This window comes from Astatotilapia calliptera, chromosome 17, assembly GCF_900246225.1.
Source record: "Astatotilapia calliptera chromosome 17, fAstCal1.2, whole genome shotgun sequence".
Lineage (NCBI taxonomy): Eukaryota > Metazoa > Chordata > Actinopteri > Cichliformes > Cichlidae > Astatotilapia > Astatotilapia calliptera.
Genome location: NC_039318.1, coordinates 35,870,107 through 35,896,430, shown reverse-complemented (window position 1 = coordinate 35,896,430; position 26,324 = coordinate 35,870,107). Strand labels below are relative to the sequence as shown.

Genomic DNA, 26,324 nt, shown 5'->3' with positions numbered 1-26,324 from the left:
AAAGCTGAAGGCGGCTTGTTGTTAGTGCACTTTCATTTGTAACTGCTATCGCTACAAATGACTGCTTAAAATAAATTTGCCACTTTATGAGCTCACCTTGTGTTACATCATTTGGAGAAGGGCTTACTGCCACTTTATCCCCCTGTCTTCGCCTCAGGACTCATTGTAAAAAACATTTTTTGTGTGTGTTTAAGGCAGCGTGTCAATAAACAGCTTCAAATAAAAATGGCTTATGTTTACTTCCAGGCTCTGGGGAGGCCAGTCCAGGTCGATTAAAACATGATTGTACTTTTTTTGCAGTTTTTGCATTAATAATTCCATAAATTTTGACAACACCCCCAATAGCACTGGGTGAAATGCAGCCCTCATCTATCGATCCATCTATAGATATATATAGATGACCAACCATATATATAGATGGCCAATGACCAAAGCAATATTGCTTTGGTCATTGGCTGCTTGCTCAGCCATTTCAGTTCCGCGGTTCCATCCACAGTGGTGAAAGTGATTGCGCTCTCTGATTGGTCTGCGTCCTCCTCCAGTGGACTTCAATTAGAGGCGGGGATTTATCAGCAGCTGTACGTGACGTTAGTGACGCTGATTAAACAGGTGAAGCAGGATCTTGTATTTGCTGGTATTTCGCGTTTGCTCTCCGATTGATTAAGAGCTCGTGGACTTCAGTGAAGCGTCTGCTTCAGTGGGCAGAATTTGAAAGCAGGGCTGCTCTGTCACCATGTTTGACCTGAAGAAGAGGAATAGTTTGACTCTGAGGGACAGCCGTGGGACGGAGGAGTTCAGACGAGTGGCGGTCAGACGGAAAGTCCAAGGTCCTGTGGGTGACTGTCAAACCTCAGGTGAGATACTTTGCGCTTTGGAAGGCTTTATGATGTTATTGGCTTCTAGACTGCATCAACTTTGGGTGTTAATTAAAAATAAATAAACAGATGAGAGTTTAGCTTTTGTGTTGATGCTAGTAGTTTATCCTTTCAAGGGGCAAATGTAAACTGCAGTGAAAGCTGGTAGATATAAGCTAATATTCACAATAAAACTCATATTACACTCATACTCATAACCAGTACTTATTGTATTCTGTAATATCCCGTTTCTATGTGTAGTTGCCAGTTTTACAAATTTATAAGCTAATACTAGTGAACTCTAAATTATCAGTCCAGCAGTAGAGACTGCATGCTATAAAGTTGATAATGTTTAGCCTCCGGAGGCCATTGTTTGTGGTGCTGTAATTGTGCATATAATATTTATACTTTAAAGGGCTTTCTAATATTTTGTCTGCAAGTCGAAACGCTTAAGAGCAAAGAAAATGCATTGAAAATAAAAAGGCACAGCTAACACTGGCAGTTTTGGCTCTGTATGAGGGTGACCAGGGCAGCAGGGTAAGGGCATTGACCCTCCTTGTTATGCACGGATTACATCAGTTAATACTATTTTGGTTGCTTTGTAAATCCAGTCCCTTTGGATTGTTCTCTCTGTGTGTATTTGAATTTTTTTTTTAGCCACATTTGGCACCGTAGCTTGTTGGATTACTGATGTGAAATCTCTTCCCCCTGATTCAGCCTGGACTTTGGCAGTTTGTGCTTTGAGACCACCATTTGTCAGTTCCACTCAAAAGCGTCCACACAAAGTCTTACTGTTCCCTCACTGAGGCAGAATTATGTGCTTAGAAGTATGTTGGTGTCAATGGTACTGTCGCATGCAAGAGTGGCATCCATATTCTGAATGCAAATTATTCTTTAGGTTACCACTCTATGCAAAAAGCTGTGTTTTAGAACACAGCTTTTTGCATAGAGTAGTTTTTATTGCATGTTCAGAAATGGGAAGAAAAGGCAAAGATTTCCTTAAGATAACTTAAAACATTGCCTTTACTGTATGATGCAATTATGCTCAGCGCCATGCCCTCTGCACGGCAGAATAACCCACTCTGGCTCCATCTAAAGGTAAGAAAACCTAACAGTAGCTTTCAGCTGGTAGAGGAAAAAATAACAAATTTCCCAAATTAGTTGTTGATTGTTATTAAGAATTGTATTGTTGAATGATCTACCTACGTGCCCTTTAAAAACCTCATAGACACAGTTTCACTTTATGATAGTTTATTTAAAAAAAAAAAAAAAAAGTCAGTGTGTTTCTTTGCAGTTCCTCTCAGATTCATGTTGTCTTGTAAACGCTGATGTAACTAATAAAACTGGCAAAGGTTAGACTCTGTGATGAAATACCCAGAAGTAAGAAGAGGAAGTATTACATAGAGAATGTCGGCTTTAGCCCCTCCACGTGACCAATCAATCCACCACACTTCAGCAAGGCGTTAGTTGGAAAGCTTTACACTCTCTAACAAGTAGCTAATATTACTGCGTAGGTTTGGCTATAATGTGCAGGTAAGGAAACGATAAGTTACACAATTACAAGTAGTTGTTGTTGGGTAAGGATGTCAGTCAATACAGTTAGAGGTCAGATTTCAATGAAGCCATAAATACTGTGTGTGGTTTCTTTTGTTTTGTTTTGTTTGTTTTAATGGGACTTTTTTTTGGGGGGGGGGGGGGTAGTTAAACTGGTCGTAACTATTACGACCAGTTTAACTAACAATGAAAAATGCTTGTGGAGGATTTGGAAAGTAAAAGAATCCTTACTGTGTGTGCATGCATGAAAAGGGAGCTTTATTCAGTCACTGCAGAGAATTCAGGTACTTGACTTTTTAATATTAACAAGATTATTAATAACAATATCATTGTGGGAAAATCACCACCTGATAGAAAGCATGAAATGGACTAGCACACTTTTTTTAAAATTTATTATTATTTTTTTTAAATAAAACCTTTAAGTACGTTAGTTAAGAATTGGAGGGGGCAGCTAACGTTTTCAGAAAATGAAAAAAATACTTTTACTTAGAAATAAAAACAACTTTTCTTGATTTATAAAACTTTAAAAAAAAAGCTAAGAATATTTGAATGACACTTGCACTCTTCTTCATAAATCAATAAAAATTTTAGCAGCTGAAGAAGAAATGCTTTAAAATAACCAGGAAAAATGTCCAGTGAACATGCATAAAAACATTTAACGAGATTAAAAAAACAAAATCAGAGCTTTTAATAATGCAACTATAGTAGAAATTTTGGTAAAGGAAAATGACCTTGAATCATCCTCTTCAGTTTAGAGATGTCTTATGTTGTTCCCCGAAAGCAAAAAGGAGGATCTGTGAGGCAGATTCCTGGTCGTTGGCTGTAGCTGATACTAGTGAAAAGTTTAAATTGTGGCTCAATGATTTTACAATGTTTAAATGTTTAGTTTTCTGAATGTGTAACCAACTGACTACAATAACTACAACATGCAGAAAGCATGTGTGGTTTAATAACAGTGTTTGTTTTCAGATGTGAGCAGTGGTGTGAGTGGTTCATACAACGGTGGCCATGCTCATGGCAGAGTTTCTGGACCAGAACTGATCGCAAAAATTGCTACAGAAAAAGATGATGAGAAAAGCCCAACGAAGAGATCACCTTTTAAACCCCAAGGTAAGTTTAAAATCCTGCAAACTGCATACACAACTTGCAATGTTGTTGCCTCACATGGCAAATTTGTTACTGTAGCTGTTCATTGTTCTGCAAAGATGCTCAGCAACCACAATGTCTGTCTTTGCAGTGCCTCCTCAACCAGATCACCTCCAGAGCCCTCCGAGGGTAGGACAAGATCAAGCCTGCAGTCTCACTCCAGGAAAAGTGCCACCCCAGCAAAATAATGGAACAGAGGAGAACCAGAATAGATGCAATGGCGTTTCTATTTCCTGTGTAAGCCCACAGAATTGTTTAGACTCTCCAAGTAAAGAAGGGGGACGTTATTTTCTGAATGGGGTTTTGGATCCACACATCAACCCTGCCAGACATCCTCAGGGGATTCTGAATCTTACAAGCAGGCCACTATCAGGATCTCCAAGCCCAGGCAAAAGAGGCATTCAGAGCTGTAGCCCTCTGAGAGAAGAAGGCCACAGCCCCGGTAAGCTGTCCCCAAGAAACTATAGACCTCTCACGGGAAAACTACGTGCTTCGAGCCCTGTTCAAGGGAAGATGGGAAGCTACAGCCCTGCCAAGAGTTCTAAATCCTTGCTAGGACTGCACAGAATCTCAAGCGAGAAAATAGAAAGACGGGAGAAGAGAGCAGGAAAGTCTCTGAGTGTGCCTGACCTGATTGTGTATTTGGATGAGAGCAGGTAGTTGTTCAGTTTGTGATATGTTCTTGTAGTGCGTGTTGCATAGCAAGTGTAAAAGTCTTTTTTTTTTTCTTTTTTTAATTGATTACATTTATTTATTTATTTATATTTTTTTCCCCTCTAGGATTCCCTCAGATAAAGCTGAGCGCTCTCCACTCAAACTGCTGCACTCACCCAATTTTAATATACCTGCCATCACCGTCAAAGCATCAGCTAAGCATAGACGCAGTCTTACCACAAATGAAGAGCATCTGTTACACAGCGGCATAGAGCATTTCCCAGGACAAATGAATGGCATTGTGCAGGAGAACAAACAGCCAGCAGCAAATGGGATGAGGCAAAATGACAAAATGGAAGAAGGCAAGATGCCTACAGGGTATGGCTCCAAGTTTTGCTGCCAGTGGACAGTGGCAACCACAGAAGATGAGAAGATTCACAATGAGAGAGCTGAACAAAATGAGGAGGAGAAACAGAAGCAAGAAGAGAGGGAAGGAGATGAGGCGAACAATAAAGAGAGCACCGAGCAGAAGCTGTTTAACATCGCTACTGAACTCCTGCAAACAGAGAAGGCCTATGTGACCCGCCTCCACCTGCTAGACCAGGTGAGTGTTTATGCTGTTGGCACGTCTAAAAGACAAATATGTGCACAATGCTTAAACGGAGAGTTATTGAAATGAAACTTAAAAACTGTTTAATCCTGTAGAATAATCATGTTATCACTGCTGTTCATAAGTGACGTTTACTTGCTGTGTAGAAGATTAATATCTGTGAAACTAAATGTGATGTTGCATTTCGCTGCCTCCCACCTCAGGTTTTCTGTTCACGCCTAACAGAAGAAGCAGGTCGAGGCTCATTTCCTCCCGAGGTGATAAGAAATATCTTTGCGAACATTTCCTCAATCTACTCTTTCCACAGCCAGTTTCTGCTGCCTGACCTGGAGAACTGCATCACACACTGGTGAGTCTTTCAGAGAGTTGGTACACTTCATAAACTTGCAACCCAAATACAAACTGCCTTATTGTTATTATTGCTATTTATACAGTTAACCTGAGAAGCTCATAACCTTCATATTATCATAAAGCTAAATGCTTTTGCACTCTTGTCCAAATTATTGTTTCATTTTAAAGCCAATGTGAACCAACATGTAATGGCTCCCTACATTTGCCCTCTCATCTGCTTAAATGTAGGTGTAAGAGCCCAGGCCTGGGTAAGGTTCTGCTACAGCACGCACCCTTCCTGAGGATGTACGCTGACTACGTCAGAAACTTCGACCATGCAGTGGAGCTGGTGAGGACCTGGACCGAACGCTCCTCTGCTTTCAGAAACATCATCCAGGACATACAGGTAAGAAATATTCTGCACGGTATACATCATCGCAAATTCATATTCCTCTCTCATCACAAGGTTTTGTATGTCTGTTTTAGAGTCAGGGGATCTGTGGCAAACTCACCCTGCAGCACCACATGTTGGAGCCAATCCAGAGGGTTCCACGTTATGAGATGCTGCTGAAGGATTACCTGAAGAAACTGCCTGAAGATGACCCGGATTATGAGATTACACAGAGCAAGTTGTCTGTGTATTTATACCATTGACCTGTTCATTTTGTTATTGATGGTCTTGTCACACCATTAGTAATGGATGCTTATGTTGAATTTTTGTGTTGCCTTATTAATTACTATACATTCATCATCACTGTCCCCCATTTTTCTGCCTACTGTGTGTAATGCCTCCTGTCTCCTCCAACAGAGTCCTTGCAGACCATTTCCATGGCAGCCACACACTCTAACAGTGCCATCCAAAAAGCCGTATGTAACATTACTGATACTGTTTAGCAATATTGTAAGGTTTTCCAGAGGTGTGGACTTGAGTCACATGACTTGGACTCGAGTCATTAATTTTATGACTTTAGACTTGACTTGAAAAAATGTTCTAAGACTTGTGACTTGACTTGGACTTTTACACCAATGACCTGGGACTTGAATTGGACTTGAACCGGTTTACTTGAAAAGACTTGATATTTCACCCCAAATATAAAATTTTACACGCATATTATATAGAAAGTGTGCACCATTAGTTCACTTCATTTATTCAAACCACACTCCATACATATGTGTGCGTGAGCTGTAGCACAGCCAATCAAATTAACCAGATTTTTAAAAAAAACTAAAAAAAAAAAAAACTTCAAAAATGCTGCAAGGAGTTATTTTTTTCAGGTACATAAACTATGAAGTAGTGAACAAAAAACCAAAATGCAATATGCAAAACATGCAAGAAGAGAATCACAGACAGATGGAACAACTTCCAACTTTCTCCGACAGTTGAAGTTGCATAAAGAACGGTAGGTGGTGGTGCTTTTGCTACGATGAGATGGCTGACTTCATCTAACTAGCAAATGTTGTCCAGGCTCCCTTGGTGATACGTGTGGGGTTTGTTTTTTGTTTTTTTGTTGTTGTTTTTTTAAAATGTGTATGATATTTTTGTCATGCGATTTTAAAGCTGGTCCTACAAGCGCATCCAAGAATAACATGCAGCTTATCTCAGAACTGTCGGTGAAAATTATTCTTGGAGCTAGGTTTAATTGAGCTGCATTTTATAGAGGTGCAATTTCACAATTTGTGTATATTTTCTAAGTTCACTATTTCGTCATGTGTTGAGAAAAACAAAGATTTAAAAATTACATGGTCTAATATTTACTTTTCTTTTTTATATTTTATTTATTTATTTTTTTAAAAAGACTCGAAAGGACTTGAAATTCAAAGTTTCAGACTTGTGACTTTACTCGGACTTTTACACCAGTGACTTGAGACTCGACTCTGACTTGCCTGACATTACTTGAGACTTGAGGATAAAGACTTGAGACTTGCAAAACAATGACTTGGTCCCACCTCTAAGGTTTCCTGATATTGTCTTGAACTGTTCCAGTATTTTATCTGTGAACATTTCCTTAACAGGAGGGTCTGAAGCGACTCTTGGAGATCTATGAGATGGTTGGAGAGGAGGAAGTTGTGAATCCAACCAACGAGTTTCTCAGGGAAGGTCGTCTGCTCAAGCTTGCTGCCAGGAACACATCAGCCATGGAGAGACACCTGTTCCTGGTTGGTGTATATAGAAACACATGCACACCCTATCTGTGACTGATTTTTCTCTTACCTCTGTCGTAAAGTTAGTAATATAAGTGGCTTAATCCCAAAAAGTTGATTCTGTTCATCTGGACGTTTTCGGTGGGAGAAACGTTTCGTCACTCATCCAAGTGACGTCTTCAGTCTCAGCTGACTGCAGGTTTCAATCTTATAAACAGTACAGTAATGACTGAAACCAGCCCAGTGAAGGAACAATGGGCTGGGAGGTCAGTTCCTTCTTCATGATTATGAAAATTCTCATGAACACTGATCAATGGCCATGAGTACCATTCAGAGTTGGGGAATGGCTGCACCCTTAGATCCCTCCCCAATTCAGAGATGGGCTTTCCATTTTCACTTGAATGGCCTTCTTGACTCTCACTTAAACCAGCATTCCTCCCTGTCCAGGATGTGTACATCCTCATCATTGAAAGAGCGTCCACTGGCCTGTAGGTGTGAATAGTCTGAAGAGTCCTGGCCTGGTGAGAAGGCCCTGAGTAAATGTGGTTATCCTAGTTGGACATTTGTCAAAGCTGAGCGAGCACCTAAAGAAAGCTCCAGCCGATCGAGGAGAAAAGGACAACTGCTCCATAAGCTAAAACTTAGTTATCCCTCCACCCCAAGGAATCAGTCCTCCAACACAAACAGAATAACATAGTGTACGCTGTTAAGTGCAGGAGGATTGCCAGGATTTCTACATCAGGGAAACCAAACAATCTCTGGCTAAGCAGACGGCACAGAAGAGCCACCTCGTCAGGCCAGGACTCTGCAGTCTATTCACACCTACAGTGGACACTCTTTCAATGATGAGGATGTTCACATCCTGGACACTCATCACTTGGATGAGTGCCGAAACATTTCTCCCATTGAAAATGTTACATCCAGATGAACAGAATGAACGTTTTGGGATTTCCTTACCTGGATGATTGAGCTTGCATGAAGACATAACTTGCTTAAATGGATATCTTTGTTTCACTCCAGCTGTCATCAGTCTAACACTAGTTCATTGCATAACTGATTGCTTGGTAACTTTTATCTACAGTTTAACAACTTCCTGCTGTGCTGCTCTCCAAAGTTCAGCCTGGTCGGTCAGCGTTTCACTGTGCGCTGCAGGATCGGGATGGATGGGATGCAGGTGCAGCAAACCACCAATGAGGATCATCCATACACCTTCCAAATATCTGGAAGGGAAAGGATCCTTGAGCTGCAGGCCAGGTGGATGTCATGATTGAAGCACATCAGTTCTTCTTGTTTATGTTTTTAACTATTTACTTTGTTTTGAACAGTTACACTTATTAATTGTAAATGCATTCAATTTTGGTTTTCCAAGCTCCAAGCAAGATCGGGATGAATGGATAAAGGTATAATCAGATTTTGTTTATTAAATTCTATTTTCTAGACATTAAACGATACATTGATTAGGAAAAAATGAGTTTTCTCATCTTCTAAAGCAAGTTTTGTCCCCAGGTGATTCGTGAAGCCATTGATGTGTTTCAGAAGAAAAATGATACCTTCAGACTGGCTTCTAGGGAGCTTACTGTAGCAGAACCAGTAAGTTGTATCAATTCTAGGAATATGGAGTAAAGGAGGATTTTCTTTCCTCAATGTTTATTCATCCATTCTCCTCAGCTTATTTAATTCAAGGTTGCCGGGGGGCTGGAGACTGTTTTAAAACAAAATGTGTTCCACAGACAGAGGAGCTTGGCAAACGAGCCCCTCGCTGGATCAGAGACAATGAGGTGATCCTGTGTATGTCCTGCATGGAGCCTTTTAACGCCCTTACCAGAAGAAGACATCACTGCCGTGCCTGTGGTTTTGTGGGTGACATGATAAACTGCAGCTTTGTATCACACAAAACTGAACTTTATCTGAGAACAGCTCACACATGATGGTTTCTCTGTTTCTACAGGTGGTGTGTTGGAAGTGTTCAGACTACAAAGTGGCTTTAGAGTATGACGGTTACAAGCTGAACAAAGTGTGTAAAGCTTGTTACGCCATCCTGACTGGCCCGAGAGGGGAGGGCTTGGATGGAAAAAAGAGAAGAATGCTGGATGTGAGCCTTGTCGTTTCAACTATTTAAACTTTATGGGTTGTTTTAGATCAAAAAGGCCACCTAACAAATTTTGATCATTGGTTTTTGTTTTTCCACAGTCCAAAGCATCTCCAGGGCCTACTGACAGTGTAATGAGTGGTTTCCTGCAGTATGGGGACAACCCCCAGACCTGGCAGCGAGTGTGGTCCGTGCTCACCAGGGCTGAGCCTCCGGTTCTTTACCTGTACTCCGTTCCACAGGTAAAGTGCTCTGAAAAAGTCAGGAATAATAATAATGTTGAAGGGATTTTGCTTTTACGTATAAGGGTAAAACTGTGTTTCTTTGGGACACCAGGATATTATGTTGCAACACAGCAAATACTTTATACAGTCAAATGAAGACAGACTTGAAATGCAGCTGGGACTGTAAAGATGGTATGGTACAAGCAGTGTTTGCCCCTCAGCTGTAAAAGACTGATGGGGTGTTGCGGTCACCCTGCCGGGCAGGTGGGCAACACGGACACAAAGTTTGCGAAAGTGATAACTCGAGAATGAAGTAATGTAGGACTTTTAAATTGATACCATAGGTGCATCTACTTGGGCATGGGTGAGGATCTCCAGGCCTTCAGGGCCAGTGTTCTGCAGGTTTTAGATTTTACCCTGGGTCAACACATCTGAATCAAATGATTAGTTCATCACCAGGCCTCTGGAGAACTTCAAGACATGTTGAGGAGGTAATTTGGCCATTTAAATCAGCTGTGTTGGATCAAGGACACATATAAAACCTGCAGGACACCGGCCCTCGAGGCCTGGAGTTCCCCTGCCCCTGCACTAGGGGGTTGAGGGGTATGACTGGCCACCACCAGTGTTTGGATAATTGGTCAAACACTCCTTACTGTACAACAGAACCCTTTGATGACAAACGTCCTTCGTGTCTGACTGGAGTCTTCTGTTATTATTAAACCAGTGAAGGCAAAGAGAGCCTACCTATGCCAAACATGCTTTTAAATACATCCCTCCACAAGTCATTTGGTCTCCTGGTGCACATGGTTTTCTTTCTGTTCTTAACGAATGTACTGCTGGTTGGTGTGCTGCCCCTCCCACAGGTGAAGGATGGTGTCATGTTATAAAAGGGTTCAGCCTCCAGTCTTTTATTGCAGCCCTGCTATGGGTCTTGTCATTTAAAACAAACCCTTTTTGAATCATTGTTTGTGTCCCTACATTTCCAGGATTTAAAGCCCCTCTTCACTATACCTCTACTGGGCTGCAGCGTAGAGGCTTTCCCCCAGGCGTTTCAGGGTCAGTCCTGCTTCTGTCTGACCCAGTCCAAAACCAGCCACACTTTCACCTGCGATTCTCGGGACATCAAACGCAGCTGGCTGAGTGCTCTGAAAGTTGCTGTGACAGGATGGCGTACAGCATGCTCACTGGCTGTTTGTGACAACAGCAGAGGAATCAGGTCTGGCATTAATGGGAGTCTCAGTGGTGAGAACTTTGTAGTCAGTGGCAACAAGGAACATCGCTCTTGAATGTTTGTAGTGTGTCACGTATGCAACAGCAGAACAAATGTCCATTGTTGTAAAATGAAAGTTCATGAATACAAAGGTTACAGTACTCTGAAAACTGTCTTTAAAAGTGTTGTGCACTTTATTTCAGAAATGGTTTACAGTAAAATAAATAAAGTGAAGGCGTTTTAACGTGAGTGAGACTATCCCTTCAACTACGACTGCATTTGCTTTAGCTCTGTACAAGTGCTAAGGTGCCAAGTGGAGAGAGAAAATGTGCTCAAGGTTATTTTCTTACAGCAGACAGTAGAACACACGATTGCAAAGAGTTCCAGTGACACACAGAGGCTCTGCGGGATCACGATCGCCTTATAAAACACATTCAGCTGATCCCATTTCTTCACATATTATTACAGTAAGTGGATATTTACACTCAACAGTTTACAGCTAAGCAACAAAAACACGAAAAGAACTGGAAAAGGAATGTTTACATCCTGTCATGTCTGCAGCACATAGAAACCAAAAGCACCAGGTTCATTTACTGTACAGTGTGTTTCAGTCACTGAGATGATGAATACAAATGTTCCTGTCTGACTGCATGTCCATGAAGCGGTCATGTGATGACAATAAAGAAACTTCCTCACACATTGGCTGTAGTGTTTGATGGCAGTTGTATCTGACTTGTGGAAACGTGCAGGCTAAACCTGAAAACATCCCACAAGAAGGAAAGCAGATTTGAAGCTCCATTAGGATAGTTTTTCACTTTTACATGAACAATTGTGACAGGAAAAGCTTTACTTTTGATAAAATTGCCACCAGAGCTCTGATGTCCTTTATACATGTTGGTTGTGCAGTAGAACCTCACATTTAAGCCAGCTTTTATCTACGATCAACAGTTGTTTTAACCAAAAACTGATCAATCCAGTGTGCAGCTTACAAAACAGCTCTACAAACTTTGCTGCTAGCTGGTGCCGTGGTCCTATCTGCTAAAAGAGCTAACTCATGCTATTTTAGCAGTGAGCTTTTGAAGACAAAGGAACTCTTAAAAAAACAAACAAAAAAAAAAAACCTGAACAAACAAATGTATAATTATAAAAAATGCATTAGTGTTTTAGATAAAGTGAACCTATATTCTCATTTCCAGCTAAATGGTTCAGCTCTAGGACTAGGATGTACTTGAAGGATCCTTGCTCAACTTATAAGGGGCCTTGGTGTAGCCCTTGAGTTCATCCTGTGTTTGAAGTTTTAGCTCACTTTCACCTTCTCTTCTGATTGGCTGCCCCTCCAGACAGCAAGTGGGTGGGGCATCTGCTACCATATTAGGAATATCCTCTCTTACTGACATCATACAGAGCCAGGATCAGTCTAAGACCTGAGCTTTTGTTTAAAGCGATTTTTTTTTTTTTTGCACGTACACTGACCTCAGTATTTCACAGTATCATCTTCTTTCGGTTGCTCTCTATAGGAGTCGCCACAGCGAATCGTCTGCCTCCATTTCACCCTATCTCTAGCATCCTCTTGTCACAACAACCCTCTGCATCAATCTTCTTTGTCTCCTTCTTTTCCTCCTGCCAGCAAGCTCCATACTCAGCATCCAGAAAAGGAGGCAATAAAAAGCTAAAGCACTCACCCCCTGACTTGCTGGAGGTGAAAATATATAGTGAGTTCATTCTCTTCCTTACTTTCTCTTGACACTGGAGATGGTAAATTAAAATGAAAAATGAAAGAGACTTTGGGTGCCAACAAGCCATTTCAAAACTCCTCTGTGTGCATGGAGACAAATGATCTGTAGTCTTAGCTTTGCCTGGGAGATGTCAATGAAATTACTCAGCAACATCTTCCATTAGCTGCTTTAAATGCCACTTAAACGCTTATGCTTACGGACTTAAGAGGAAGGCAGTTTGACCTGTTAGTGAGGATACAAAAAAGGAGGCCCTGATATCGACAAAGAGGCTTCTTAATTGGATGTTTAAATCCAGCACTTGATACAAGGAGAGCAACAGTGGCCTGAAATTTGGCCCTCCAGTCACACATGGACACACGACACAAAGGAAAAATCGATATTTTATACAACAACCCTAACTCTTTTACTTAGATACATTAATTTTCAGTTTGAACAAGTTTGAATAAAAGTTTCCATCTCTCTGTCTTCATCTTCCACTAGATGCCCCAGTTCTGTTTGTTCCAGTTTAGCATCAGTTATATCATCGATCCTGGGTTCGGAGAGGCTTCCTACGGTGTTCAAACGACGCGTTTCTTTCCTCGGCCGAGTTTGAGAAATTCAAACAGTTACTTTATCTCCTCTGTGAAGCTGTGCTGAGTAAAACTAACTACGTTACTTTCGTTTGTACCACAGCAGCTGACTTATTGTTGATCCTGCCAACAGGTTATGAAGGAGCAAAACTACAGCAAACAAAAGAAGCAGGTGGAGATAGAAAACAAAACGAAACAAAAGCTCCAGAGATGTTTCTGGACGCTCAAACTGTCCTGAAGACTCCATGAAGTGCAGCACTCTCAGTTGGCTCGAGGCAAGTCAGCCCACCTTCTAAAACCAGCAGTGGCGACTCTCAGCTGCAGCACAGCTGCTCTGACACCAGCAGGGTGTCGTAGCCGTAGATCTCCAGAAGGTGGAGCAGGAAGAGCCTGTCTCCGTGCGGATCCAGGCCCATGGCCCTCACGCTCTCCTGGGTTACGGTGGGGTCGGGGCTTCCTGCCACCTCGCTCAGCGTCTGGAAAATCCTGTTGTTCTGTTCCAGGAAAAACCTCGGGTAGACCAGGCAGACAAGGCAGACGAGTCAGTCACTGAAATCTGTTCAATCTGTTCTTTTTTCCTCCACTATTCATAACAGTAACTGTGGAGAAATCACAAAATCAGCACAAAACGACCCTCTGTGACACGTAATAGCTACCATGAGGATAATAAAGCAGGCTCACTGCCTGTTCACTGTTCTTTCTCTACAATCTTCATAAGATAGAGCCGTGTCTGCTCCGAGTACTGTAGTTAGTCACTAGACCGATTAAATAGACTGCTCTGTACTCACAGAATAAAGAGATCCTCTTCACTGGACACACAGTCTCCATTCTCCTCCTGGGAGTACAGCAGCATCTGTCTGCACACACACACAATTTACAGAGGTTCTCATAAGACAAAGTCATCCCAGCGTGCACACATGCAGCTGCTAGCAGTAAAACGAAGGCCAGGCTAGCAGCCCTGTGAGGCTGTATGTAGGCTTAACATGCTAACCCCACCAGCCAGCAGGTCCGAACCACCAACATTAGCACGACTAAATGTATAGAGTTAAATCATAACGCTACAGCTGCAAACTGTTTCTCCTGGGTTATCATGTTAACTTTTGCTACATGTAAGTACAGTAGGGGCAGCAGTGGGTCAGTTCTGTGAGCAAAAATGCCGTACGGAGGTCAGAGGTCAGAGGAGAATGTCCAGACTGCTCTGAGCTTACTCAAATACCTGCTGGGCCCAACCAAAGTATGCAGAAGAGCCTCTCTGTGCACACAATTCATTGAACCTTGAAGCAGATCGGCTCCAGCAGCAGAAGACCGCACCGATAGTCACTCCTGTCAGCTTAATGAAGGTATGCCATGAAAAACTAAGGCCGTTCTGAAGCTAAAAGCGTACTAGCAAGATTTACCAAGTGAAGAAGAATATTTGTAAAAAAAAAAAAAAACCCAAAACAAAACTCAAACTTTTGAGCCTGTTAATGTTTTAAAAAGCAGACTTTAGCCTACCTCTGCTCGGTGAGCTTACGATACTTTTCCCTGTCGGCTGTGCTGAGGCGGAGCAGCGGCTTCAGGCCGTCTCTGTAGGTCTTTACATTCTGGTTATCTACGTACACGTCGTACAGATCCTTCTTCTCCTCAAAGATCTTCTCAGTGGTGCCTAAACATACAAACATGCAGAATCCCTCAAATTTAAGAACATGCTCAGCTCTCCTGGTTACACATCAGCCCGATGAGTCTGTTTTTTTAGTGAGGCTTTTTGTTTTTAACAAACGTCAACTTATTTTGAGCATCTACTTACACGCGACATAGGAAAGCTCGTTCTCCAGGGCGCTGATATCAGCCACATTAACGTAGAAGAAGGGCCGGAACTCGGGCACGGCCACGCCCACCCCGGGGATAGAGATGTTTGCCAGGCAACAGCAGCAGTACACTGACGGGGTGGAGGGAGAAATTAGAGAAATGATGCACGAGTGTGGGGGAGACCGAGAGGAGCAGAGCAGGTAATGTGCGCGTGATGTGTGGGCTAACAAAAGCTGCTACAGCTGGAAAGGAACTGTTTGTCCTGTGATGTGAAATCCCCACACCGTGACAGCTTAGTAAACAACAAAGATTTAATTGGCTGATTCTGTTTTTTAAGGACTTGATTAACATTTCCGGAAAGAAACATTTTTCACTACCTTGCTGAGGACCAGATGACAAGCAATAACAGGGAAGTCAACCTTCATCCAGATGTTTCTCACCTCTGTAGCAGACCACACCCACGGGTGGAGGAGAGAAGATGAGGATGCGTCGGCGGAGAAGAGCCAGTTTCCACAGTACCATGATCTGCTCCCCGAAGAAGCGGATGAAGTGGGACATGCAGCCGGCCGGGTGGGTGATCTGCTCCAAATGTATCCAAGTGAAGAAATATGCATTACTGAAGAACAAATAATCATTTAAGCTGTTTTAGGAATAAAATGGTCCATCCCACCTTCATCTCAGGATGCATGCTGTGGTTGATTGCTGCACTCCAAGCATTGGCTGGTAACGCAGTGACAACAGCGTCTCCACTAGGGGGCAGAAGTGCTCTCTTGTCCTCATAGAAGGCCTCAAGGTGAGAGTAGTGGCCCGGGGACTGAAGCTGGAGCCTAGAGAAAGGTAACAATGGCATCCAAAAAAAAGAAAGAGGTAAAAAAAAACAAAAAAACAGCGGGTTATTAAAAAGAAATGCAGATACCATATGATCAGTTTAACAGACACCGTCTCAAATCAGTTCACTGCTCTGTGTCTGCACAGATGGTGCTGCTCAGGCCATCAGCTAATTAAGTTAAAACGCAAACACTGTTCATCAGAGCGAGCCGTGATTTCAAAATAAAATGTGGAACACATAACTCTCGCTCATTAGTGCAGCGGTGTTGTTAAACAAATGATCATCGGCAGGGTTTTGTTACACAAATGAATTTCTGTATGGCCCTTAAATCATGCTTTAATGTGGCTCAAATTCCCATCAATATGCGGTGGACTGGACGTCAGTCTGAGGGAAAGAAAATGCTACCAAGAAGTCTCAATAACTAACTTAAAGCTGCCAAATGAAAGCTATTCACATTTTTTTCAGGACTTACTTTCCAAGTAGTATCAACCTTAGTCTAGCACATCAGGATAAATAGAGCCCAACCGGATTTTTAGAAGCCTGATACTGATACCAATATTTGGTGATTTAAAAGTCTGATATCTTGATATTTTAGACAATATCTTTTTCTTTCACACATGAAAGAAATAAAAGCTATCTAAAAAAAACGTGTTATGTTCAGTGATTTATTAAATTGTTTACCCTGCTCAGATCAGCTGATTATTTAATTTGTAGTGTTGTTGGTGGCAGGAACCTCTGTAAAATGAAGTCATTGCAGAAATGCTAAAATCTGTAATCCCTCAACTGGTAACTTTATCGTGCACTCATCTGGTCTGCATCAGCTAGCTGGTGTTATCTGATAACTTAGCACCTGCCTCAGCTGCAGCAGCCAAAATGATAATGCTGACGTTTACCAGGGGTCGTGGGTAAAGTTAGGGCAACTGCATCCATCTTTTATATACAGTCTATGAGTTTCATTGAGTTTTCACTGATAAACTAGATTGGAACAGCAATGTAATATATTCAGTTTTAACATTAATAAACTGCATTAAACTCTTACTCTGTGCTGCCAAAGCTACCATTCTGTCAAAAAAGGGGGAAAGTCACGCTAGCTCATTAATTTTTTTCCCAATATGCAGCTTACTCCTCATGGATTTGAGCTAAACTTTAAGTTGATCATGTTTCTTAACTCCTGAACCTCAGAAATGATTTAATATTGTCTTTTTTTCAAATTTTATTTCTTCCAAATTAGAAACTAAAATTACCAAATGCTCCTTTTTGGCCTGATAAATCTTTTTTGTTATTGTTGTTGTAAACCTACTGTGGATCCATTTTCTGTGACTCAACTAGTAAAACAGTAGTTTCAGCAATGAATCTTATTAAAGGCCTCAAAGGTTCATCACACAGGGTAAGTACTTATCAAGTAGCTGTTTGTGCTTAATCTCAAATCAAGGTAGAATTCTAGTCGCTCTGGCTCCACTGTCGGGTTTTACTACAAGATAAAGGGTCACATTTATCACCTGTAAATGTTTTTAATGTGTTTTGTGTTGCAGTGGGAGTTGCTTAGAGTTTTCAGGCTGCAGTTACTCTATGCCAAGACACAATTTCATTCATCACACCTTTCTTTTTTTAGCTTTTCCCTGCAAAACTAATGAGTTCCACAAGCTGCGGGTGCAAAGAGAAAACAAATAACAGAACATGTTTAAAAAAGCAGCGAGATCGAGCGAGCGAGGGGGGAAACTCTTCGCAAATTGCTAAATATCTTAATTGCCTTGTGACCAGCAAGAGAGGCCATTATGTAAGAAACAGACGACTACAATGGCAGCCAGCAGATGGGGAATGTGGTGTGAGCTATGTTGGAATTGGTGAGTAAAGAGCATGACCGCTGCATGACTGGAGGCCAGGAGAGGCCAGGGTGTGGGAACTGTGGAAAGAGGAAGAGAGGACTGTCAGGGAAAGCAGGGAGAAAGAGAGTCCGAGAACAGAGGGAGACGTGTTCGAGGAGCTGCTGAGGAGGAAGTGTGGCACGGCTTGGGATGAGGCACTGGAGTAAAAGGGCCTGTGCACACCACTAGTAACAATAAAGGGAAGTGAAGTGTTGTCTGGAGGAATGTGCTTCTTTTCAGAGAAAACAGGAAGCATGGAAAGTGCGAGCTGTTGCTGTAAGCAAGCCGGTGTCTTCTGTTGCATGTAGAGCTCTCACTTATTTGTATAGAAGAGATCGAGCGATTCTGAGCGGTGGAAGTAAAACGGCGCCGCCGGCTCCTCCACGTTGTCCTTAACCCCAAACTGCTCCCTGTGCAGCTGCTCGACAGCAAACACACCAGTCTGCACCAGGTGTGTCTGTGTGCTAAGGGTGTTCCCACTAGCCAAGTTTGCACACCCACATCAGGCAGAAATTTCTTATGATTACATCTTTTCAGACTTGTTTCAGCACAGAAAGGAAACATGGACACTGAATGCTCACTGTTAAGCTACTGATTTTTTTTTTTGGTGATTAATGAAATAATGATATACAGAAATGATCGTTTAGCCTTTAGTCTCAGTGTCACTGCTCTTCTGCAGCTCCTTACCAAAACTGCACTGTGTGATAACAATGAGAGGTGAACTATAGGCGATAAGACTGTACGGGATACACTGGTGCAGATCACATGACAGAGGATCAACAAGGAAGCCTGGTTCTGTGCCAATTTAGTCTTTGTGCACGTGGACTCAGGGTATCTCTGTTCAGAGCATGTTGCACGGCACTCTGCACAACTGCACAGATTAACAGTGAAGAGAGGTGAAAATTAGCACTTCATTGCTGCCAAGCACAAGATTCCATTCCACATACCAAAAATAGCTGTAGAGACACTGATGTTGTCTCTTTGTAGGACACTTAGTGATAATCTTTTTAAACCGTTTGTTATTCTAGTGAGCAAAACTCACTCAGAATTGGCCAAAATCTGCCATTTTCTTAATGCTACATTTGGTTGTGAATAATCATACTGACCCAGGGTGAGTCTAATCTCTAATAAAGACACAATATAACACTAAACATTTATCGATCAATGAATAACTCATTGCAGTTTGTTCAAAGTGGAAGATTTGCTGAATTTATGACTTCTCACTATCTTATCGATTGATCTCAGCACTGAGAGAAACACTGACTTGAAACATGGACATTTAAACATCTGATCTGAGATCAGGACATACTTATTCTCTGGGAGAAGACATGTGGTCTGATCAAAACCTTCTTCTGATATATTTATCCTTTCATTTATCTGGATTATTAACAAGTGACCAAAAAGAACCTACAGTACTGCGTACTCATTTCTTTATAGTTTTTTTAATAGAACAGCTGGTAATAGGTGCAGGAATTTATTGTAACATCCAATCATAACAGGAAATACTTTATATAATACAAATTCTTGATTTAAAGTTAATATTTGGTATGCCCACCTTTATTCTTTAGCCTGAACTCTCTAAGTTAAGCTTTCTTATCATTTGTTTGATTAGTCATCTGGAATTTGAAAATGTTGACACTGACCTTGAGGACATGACTTTCAGATTCCGTTTGTCTGCTGCATTTAGTTTTTAGCCCTGTCACTTCTTCTCCTATCCTTCACTTATCCAGTTTCCCCAGATTTTTTTAAGGACGCATTGCACACAGTGCCATGATATGCCAAATTTTCAGCTAATGACCCTTTGTGATTGACTTAGTTTGCAAACTTATTTCAAGCTTATCTTTGGCATTTTTGTAGATTCAACAAAAAAAAAAAAAAGTGAACAAAATATGTGTTATGTGACGTGCTGCTGATAACAAAAGTATCTGAAGATGGGTGTTATGCTTAGACAAAACTCTGGTTATTCTGTTTAGATAGTTGAGTAATTAAAAGTGTCAAGTGGCTTTAAAACATTCCCCATTAAAAAATTACAAGTCTGGCTATTAGGAAGAAAAAAACAGAGGGGGAGGGGGTCAAGACTTTTAATCAACACTGCATTCAGTCACTACAGGTAATTACATGTTGTGTACAAGTAACATTAATTGAGGTGTACCACAGGGTTCTATTTTAGGTCCTTTTAAATTTTCAAACCAGTTTTCTTAGAGTTCAACTTGAACAGTCGACTAAAACGAAGGTCAACTCTTTTTCATTATAAACAAAAAGTCACTCACTCACTGGCCTTAAACCAGTTCAAAATAGGCATCACATCACATAACTCCAATTTCCACTGTCTTTGAAAAAGTTTCCTTTGCATTTTGTGTCCGTTCGGTAGGGGTTTTATATTTCTCTCAACTGTAGCTTGATGTTCATCTTATTTTGTTGCCATTACTGTTTTTGAAGTATTCTCTATTCAAAATATTATGAAAGCTAGAAAAATACATGCACACTCCTACCAAAGAAAGGGGATAGGTGCCGGGCCAAAAACAGATAGGAAAACAGCCCCCCCTCCCCACCCCCTGCTTGCACACTGCAGGGATAATTACATTGTTAATTCATGTGCACTTTGGGTAAACTTCTGTTGCTTTTAAACATGCAATATAAATAAGAGTGACCCACAATTCCCAAAAATATGCTATTTTCTTTACTAAAAAACGAAAAAGTACACTCAGTTGGTTGGTCTAAATGTTTCGTTGATAGAAAGTCATAGATCTTGATGAGCAGAGCTCTCCATTGTACAAGCTCAGTGCTCTTACCTGACCTGGTGCTCCAGGAAGCTCATGTAGCGGTAGAGCAGGGTGTAGGAGGGAGACAGGATCCCAACCGACTTCATCCTGGCCCCCCTCTCCACCGTGCTCTCCACTGCCATGTTGGCAAAGCAGGCGAGGCCAAAGTAGCAGCCCTTACGGAAGTAGCTGTGGAAAGAGGGGAGAGGGACACAGATGAGGCCGTGAGTCATGAAAAAGCAAAGATGCTGCCAGATGGCTGTTCCTTTTTTTTTTTTTTGTCAGGCAACACTTTCCTCGGCTCTGTCCTGCCAGGATGAGGACATGGGGGTGCATCCTAATACTTAAAATTAGCGACTCGGCTGTGTAAGAGTGTAAGAGACACAGATACTGATCCTTACATGAAGTCTGTGCTGACTCGGTGGGAGCCGCTGGCAATGGCTTTGAACTCCACTCCATCCAGGTCCATGTCTTTGGGCAGACACCACTCCAGCATGTTTCCTATCACACCCAAACAGCACAGAGACAATAATAATGATAAAACTTGAATAAATGGATATAGGCTGATACAGGAACAGACAGTGTGTTTTCAGGAGTCCAACTATATTCCCTGGAATTCATTACTTGTTGGTTGACGCAGCTGAGCAAATATGAGCTGACAGGAGCTGAGAAACCGAAGGTGACTCAGCCAGTGTGCCTTTCAATCTCATCATGAGATCTCTGCGTAAGAGTTTCTGCTGAAATATGAGCTGATCAGTGCTTAATATGAAGTTGCTGGTGTCTGTCATCCACGAAGAAAAGATGCTTTACCGACAGCTGGTAGTGACTTCAAGTGTTTAACTTTGACTCTCATGCAGTGCTAGGTGTATGGACCAGATGTTACTCATGGGTCTTGCTAAGAATGGAAAGTCAAAGTAATTTTACAAACATCTGGTTTTGCTTTGATCTATGATCTATGGGTGTGGATGCACAACTAACATCCGGGAGGAATTATCCTAAAATCCAAATTTTGTCTAAACATTCTCACAGCATCCTACAGCATTATTATAGGTGGAATAACAAAATCCCTGTACACTGAGCCTGGGTGTGCCTGAGGTTTGTTCCTGTTAAAAGGGAGTTTTTCCTTCCCACTGTTGCCAAGTGCTTGCTCATAGGGGGTCGTCTGAGTGCCTAAAGCTGCTATAAAGCAGCTTGAGACACCTGTTGCAGTAATTTGATGCTATATGACTAAAATTGAATTATATTGAATTCTGTCTAGGACCTGGTGCACCTTAGGACACTTACACTTTCCAGGAACACATTTGCCCAAATAACACATCCACATACCAGATACAAATACGAGAGAAGTTACTCAGCAATGAAAACCACGAACACTTGCCCACAATGACAATACAGCGATTCTGTGATGCTCAATATATTGCATGATAATCTAAATCAAATTTCATAAGCATATTTGCGATAAACTGCTTTATTTACTAACATGAGCACATATGAGCTCAGGGACTGAACCTTCAAGTACAAACTAATGATGATTTTTTTTTCATGTGTCCATCTGCCTCTGTGTTATTATGTTTCATTTCGATGTAAGGAATGAGTCATAAAACGGCGCTTCATCTCGTATCTGACATCAAATGCTGTGTATCAGAAAACAACCTTGATGAAGAACTCGTGTTATATAACTTCAGTTCAGTGCCTTTTCTAAAAAAACATTATAAAGTATTAAAATTAGATATTTGCAGAGTACCACAAGATCCAGAGGACACATATATTTCTATAACTTAAGGAGGAGAAATATATGTATTTATTCACCATGTTGTTTGTCTGTATACGTGTTATTATTTTACAATTATAACGGTATATCAGTTCAAGTAATTAGCTCTACTTTGCTGTTCCTCACTGTCTGCCATTTTTCCATTATTAACCTTTTTATCCAGTACAAATTTTTTCACTTCAGTTCCCTTCGCTCTCATTCATCTGATAAGTGCTGCCAATGGGAGTCACGCCGAAGTGAGTCTGCCCACATAGCAAGCAGGTCTGGCCCGGATCTGGTATCAAGCCGGCACTGCTGGCTGACTTCTGGCATGATAAGACGTATGTGGTGGATCAATCTCTGGCTCCTCTAGTCTGCATGTCAAGAGTATGAATGTAGTCAGGAAGAACTCAGTTTAGAGAAAGTGTGTGATTGGGTAAATGTGGCATGTTGTATAGAGCACTTTGAGTAATCAGGGAGACTAGAAGCACTATATAAGAATCAGTCCATTCATTGTGTGAACAGAGTTTTGTCATGTTACTTTTGCACTGTTTTGCATGTTCTGGCACATGTTGTTTTTACATGGCTTGATTAAGGTACACATTAGGCTGACATCTGGGACCAGAGCTGAAACTATTCTGAGCCGGCACAGGGCCAGCAGCAGTGTGTCTACAACTGGCCCGTGGCTGCACACAACTTAGACATGGCCCACATACCACAAAGAATGACGGCCCTTTGGTGGCCCAGATCAGGTTTGCCAGAGTAGTCCACATATGGGCCAGCACAGGACCACCAGTTTGTCTGCAACTGGCCTTGTGCTGGCCCATGTGTGGGCCCCATCTGTCAAACCAGATCTGGGCCACCAAAGGGCCGTCATTCTTCGCAGTATGTGGGCCATGTGTAAGCACACTGTGTGGGGCCAGATCCGGGCCATACCAGGTGGTAGGTCAAACCAGCATGGGGAATCCTTTAGTTTCACTGGTGTAGTGTATAGATAGCTGTGTCACAAGAAAATATATATACACATCGATATTCTAACAATGTTACAGTAATGTGCATAGAAGCTTTAAGAAAGAAATCATGGTAAATAATCATAATAACTCCCCCAGTAACTTTGCTTTGTTTGATATGTGATGAATAATGAATAACACTCAAAATATGAGTAATGACAAAAATAAATATATTCACTGTAAGTAACTGTATATGTATGTGTAAATAATTTCATCTTACAAATAATGATTTTGATTATTTCATATAAAAATGTCTGTGAAGGTTCTCAGTCATCCAGGTCATCATAGTCTAAGGAGCTTGCAAAGAAAAGCGTCTGGACTTCTTTAAGTTGTTTGAAGACGTTTCACCTCTCATCCGAGAAGCTTCTTCAGTTCTAAGGTCAAATGGTGGGGAGTCCCAGATTTAAACCTAGTGGGAGAATATCTCCCCACAGAGGGATAAAAGGACCCCCTGATGATCCTCTAATCGCCTGAACCAAGGTGTGAAACTGGGTGTGGGTCCCAATCAGTGGTGCATGCTGTACAGTGCAGCAAGGAATGCCCAGACCTCTACATTGGAGAGACCAAACAGCCACTTCACAAGCGTATGGCACAACACAGAAGAGCCACCTCCACAGGACAAGACTCAGCAGTCCATCTGCATCTTAAGGATAAAGGTCACTCTTTCGAGGATGCCAATGTTCACATTTTGGACAGAGAGGACAGATGGTTTGAAAAAGGAGTGAAAGAAGCCATCTATGTCCAGTGTGAGCGACCATCTTTGAACAGAGACGGTGGTTTACGACACCAATTGTCTGCCATCTATAATCCAGTTTTGAGTTCCCTCCCCAGATGCCTTAACGCCCACTCACATCCAGGGCCATCTGACCTCAGGAATTCGCATGATAAGGTGGGGCCAGGTTTCACAATGAGCTCACCCGAAACCCTGGCTGATTGGGACCCACACCCAGTTTCACACCTTGGCTCAGGCGATTAGAGGATCATCAGGGGGTCCTTTTGTCCCTCTGTGGGGGGATACTCCCACTAGGTTTAAATCTGGGACTCCCCACCATTTGACCTTAGAACTGAAGAAGCTTCTCGGATGAGAGGTGAAACGTCTTCAAGCAACTTAAAGAAGTCCAGACGCTTTTCTTTGCAAGCTCCTTTGACTTCATATAAAAATATTTGCCATTATATTATGTTGTGACAACTCTACCATTATAAGACACTATACTTCTATATTGATGCATCCTTCCTTTATAAACATATCTGGGTGGCGTTCGACTTAGAAGGGCACTGATGTTTCTAAGTGGTGGTTAAAGAAGAATTTGTCCAATGTGCCGCTGCTCATTTGATCTGGTTTTCTTTTAAAATCCTACAAATGAACATCTTTTGTGTCATCCTGTTTTTATCATACCACAGACTAGACTCCTTAACAGAATGATGTAACTGGAAATTATATTGTGGAGATAAAAATGTATTATCACGTGGTTCCAGCAATAAGCAAGCATGTGGGATCGGGTCATGAGTGGCCTGGAAGTCCACGGTAACACTGATGAGTGGGAACTGGGAACTGATTCAGCTTCAGCTTATCTGGTAGCTTGCTGGTTTCTAATTGAGGTCTTTCAGTGAAGCCCCTGTAACACAGGTACTTATGATTCTTTTCGTCAAATCTAGAAAATAAAACTGCTCATCACACCATGCTCCTGGTCTTCACTCAACCAGACACCGCAAAATCATAAAGTGGCCAGCTCCACCCTGTAGGGAATATCCTGCACTGCATGCCTCCAAAGCATCATCATGAAGCCTTAAATCCAGTGAATCGTAACCTGATCTCCTGCCTCCTAAGTAACTGTTTCATAGTGGGTTCGCCCCTGTCTTTAACATATCTGTCATTAAAAATGTATGGCTCTACTGTGCATAAAGCACCAGCTGATTGATTTTCTACCACAGCACTCTTCCTGACATTTTGTCATGGCTTATTCTGCCACTAGGCTTGCAGAAGATGTCGTGCCTTTAGATAATGTCTCCAAACTACTGTTGCAGGTCAGAAAAAGCCACACCTGTGGTGGTCTGCAGACTTGGTCATTCTGAGCGTCAGACACAACAGCTGCATCTGTTTATTCTGACCTGTCTATAAGCTGATCATTGCCCTTCTTTTAAAGCCTGCCTGTATTTGTTTTTATAAGGTTAAATAAATTCCATATAAGTACATTTGATCTGACCTGATCTGGTATTGAATGTAACCACAAACACCGACACTATCTGGTCCTTTTCCTCCCATTTCACCATCCTGTCTTCTAGCGACACCTCTCTCGGTCCTGTATCCGAGAGATGCTCCTCCTTGTCGGGTGGCAGCGCTTCGTCTGTACCCGCCAGATCGCTGGAGGTCGCGGGCGGGGCGCTGCAGCCGTCTGCGTTGGAGACAGACCTGCTGGCAATGGGACCCCCTGGTCCGCTGCTCCACCCAAACCCGGGCGCGGAGCATCCTAAGGCACGGCTGTTGGAGGGACTCGACAGTCGTTCCTTCGTCGGAGAAGTACCTCCGGTCTTCTCCGCGGACGGAACCTCTTCCCAGTCTAGCAAAGGGGCTCGGTCCGACCGCTCCACCATCCTGGCGGTCCCGCCTCAGTCTCACCGCGGATTTGTAAATGATGTCTCAGCCGACAGTGACCAGGTCCATTCGTGGATAACTAGAACTCAGAGCAATTTCTTCACAGCGAAGTTACTCCTAATTCATAACGGCTATTCATAACGGCTGCATCTCGTTTTAAATAAACATTACGTATTAGCAGCTTGAAAGCCTAGCTTTAAAATCTTTCCAGTATCTGGTGATCATAAATTTGATGCTGTTCAGAGAGGGCAACTCCTTCGTCTAATGCGAGTTGCGTTCAAAACTCTTCGCAATTTTATTTGTCACATTCCCTTGGCTGAGACTGGCTTCAAAACAGTTAGGAACGCGACTGCTTTTTGTCTTCTTGAATGTAGCCTGCGCTTTAACGTCTTCTTTTCGCGTGCCGCACTTTCGATCACTACGATTATATTTTTATAAAGCAGCGTAGCCAATACGACACATTTTATAGTAATATTTTTTTTATAAACGGTCAAATTATTCATTTATTAGCCAAAGTTACTGAAGTTTGCTCCATTTGTCGCGATTTCTTTATTTTATATTTTATTAGCGCTTTTGTGTGTGACGAATGTTGCTAAGCAAACTCCAAGC

General features: G+C 42.0%; 2 protein-coding genes across 2 annotated transcripts; one reads left to right on the top strand and one right to left on the bottom strand.

Annotated features, from left to right (window-relative positions):
* Positions 1-561: 561 nt before the first annotated feature.
* LOC113009776 (FYVE, RhoGEF and PH domain-containing protein 4-like) lies at positions 562-11,062 on the top strand. Its single transcript, XM_026148307.1, has 16 exons — positions 562-854; positions 3,378-3,518; positions 3,646-4,210; positions 4,335-4,812; positions 5,022-5,167; positions 5,398-5,554; positions 5,635-5,773; positions 5,957-6,015; positions 7,162-7,305; positions 8,372-8,544; positions 8,660-8,690; positions 8,797-8,880; positions 9,021-9,146; positions 9,239-9,382; positions 9,481-9,621; positions 10,590-11,062. Exons 1-16 carry the CDS (start codon positions 734-736, stop codon positions 10,887-10,889), a joined length of 2,949 nt encoding a protein of 982 aa, XP_026004092.1. The 5' UTR covers positions 562-733; the 3' UTR covers positions 10,890-11,062.
* LOC113009777 (protein LCHN-like) lies at positions 10,985-26,231 on the bottom strand. The gene is made up of 9 exons (XM_026148308.1): positions 25,327-26,231; positions 20,764-20,863; positions 20,393-20,551; positions 15,577-15,733; positions 15,347-15,485; positions 14,905-15,036; positions 14,613-14,763; positions 13,907-13,975; positions 10,985-13,628 (listed from the first exon to the last, which is right to left on the bottom strand). The coding sequence occupies exons 1-9, from the start codon at positions 25,712-25,714 to the stop codon at positions 13,433-13,435; spliced, it is 1,491 nt and encodes a 496-aa protein (XP_026004093.1). The 5' UTR covers positions 25,715-26,231; the 3' UTR covers positions 10,985-13,432.
* Between the last annotated feature and the right edge of the window lie 93 nt (positions 26,232-26,324).

Coding starts and splice junctions, on each gene's coding strand:
- LOC113009776 (XM_026148307.1), top strand. CDS start 734: ATGTTTGACCTGAAGAAGAGGAATAGTTTGACTCTGAGGGACAGCCGT. Junction 855..3,377: donor GGGTGACTGTCAAACCTCAG/GTGAGATACTTT, acceptor GTTTGTTTTCAG/ATGTGAGCAGTGGTGTGAGT. Junction 3,519..3,645: donor ATCACCTTTTAAACCCCAAG/GTAAGTTTAAAA, acceptor CTGTCTTTGCAG/TGCCTCCTCAACCAGATCAC.
- LOC113009777 (XM_026148308.1), bottom strand. CDS start 25,714: ATGGTGGAGCGGTCGGACCGAGCCCCTTTGCTAGACTGGGAAGAGGTT. Junction 14,764..14,904: donor CGAGCTTTCCTATGTCGCGT/GTAAGTAGATGC, acceptor TTGTATGTTTAG/GCACCACTGAGAAGATCTTT. Junction 13,629..13,906: donor GAAGAGGATCTCTTTATTCT/GTGAGTACAGAG, acceptor GGTCTACCCGAG/GTTTTTCCTGGAACAGAACA.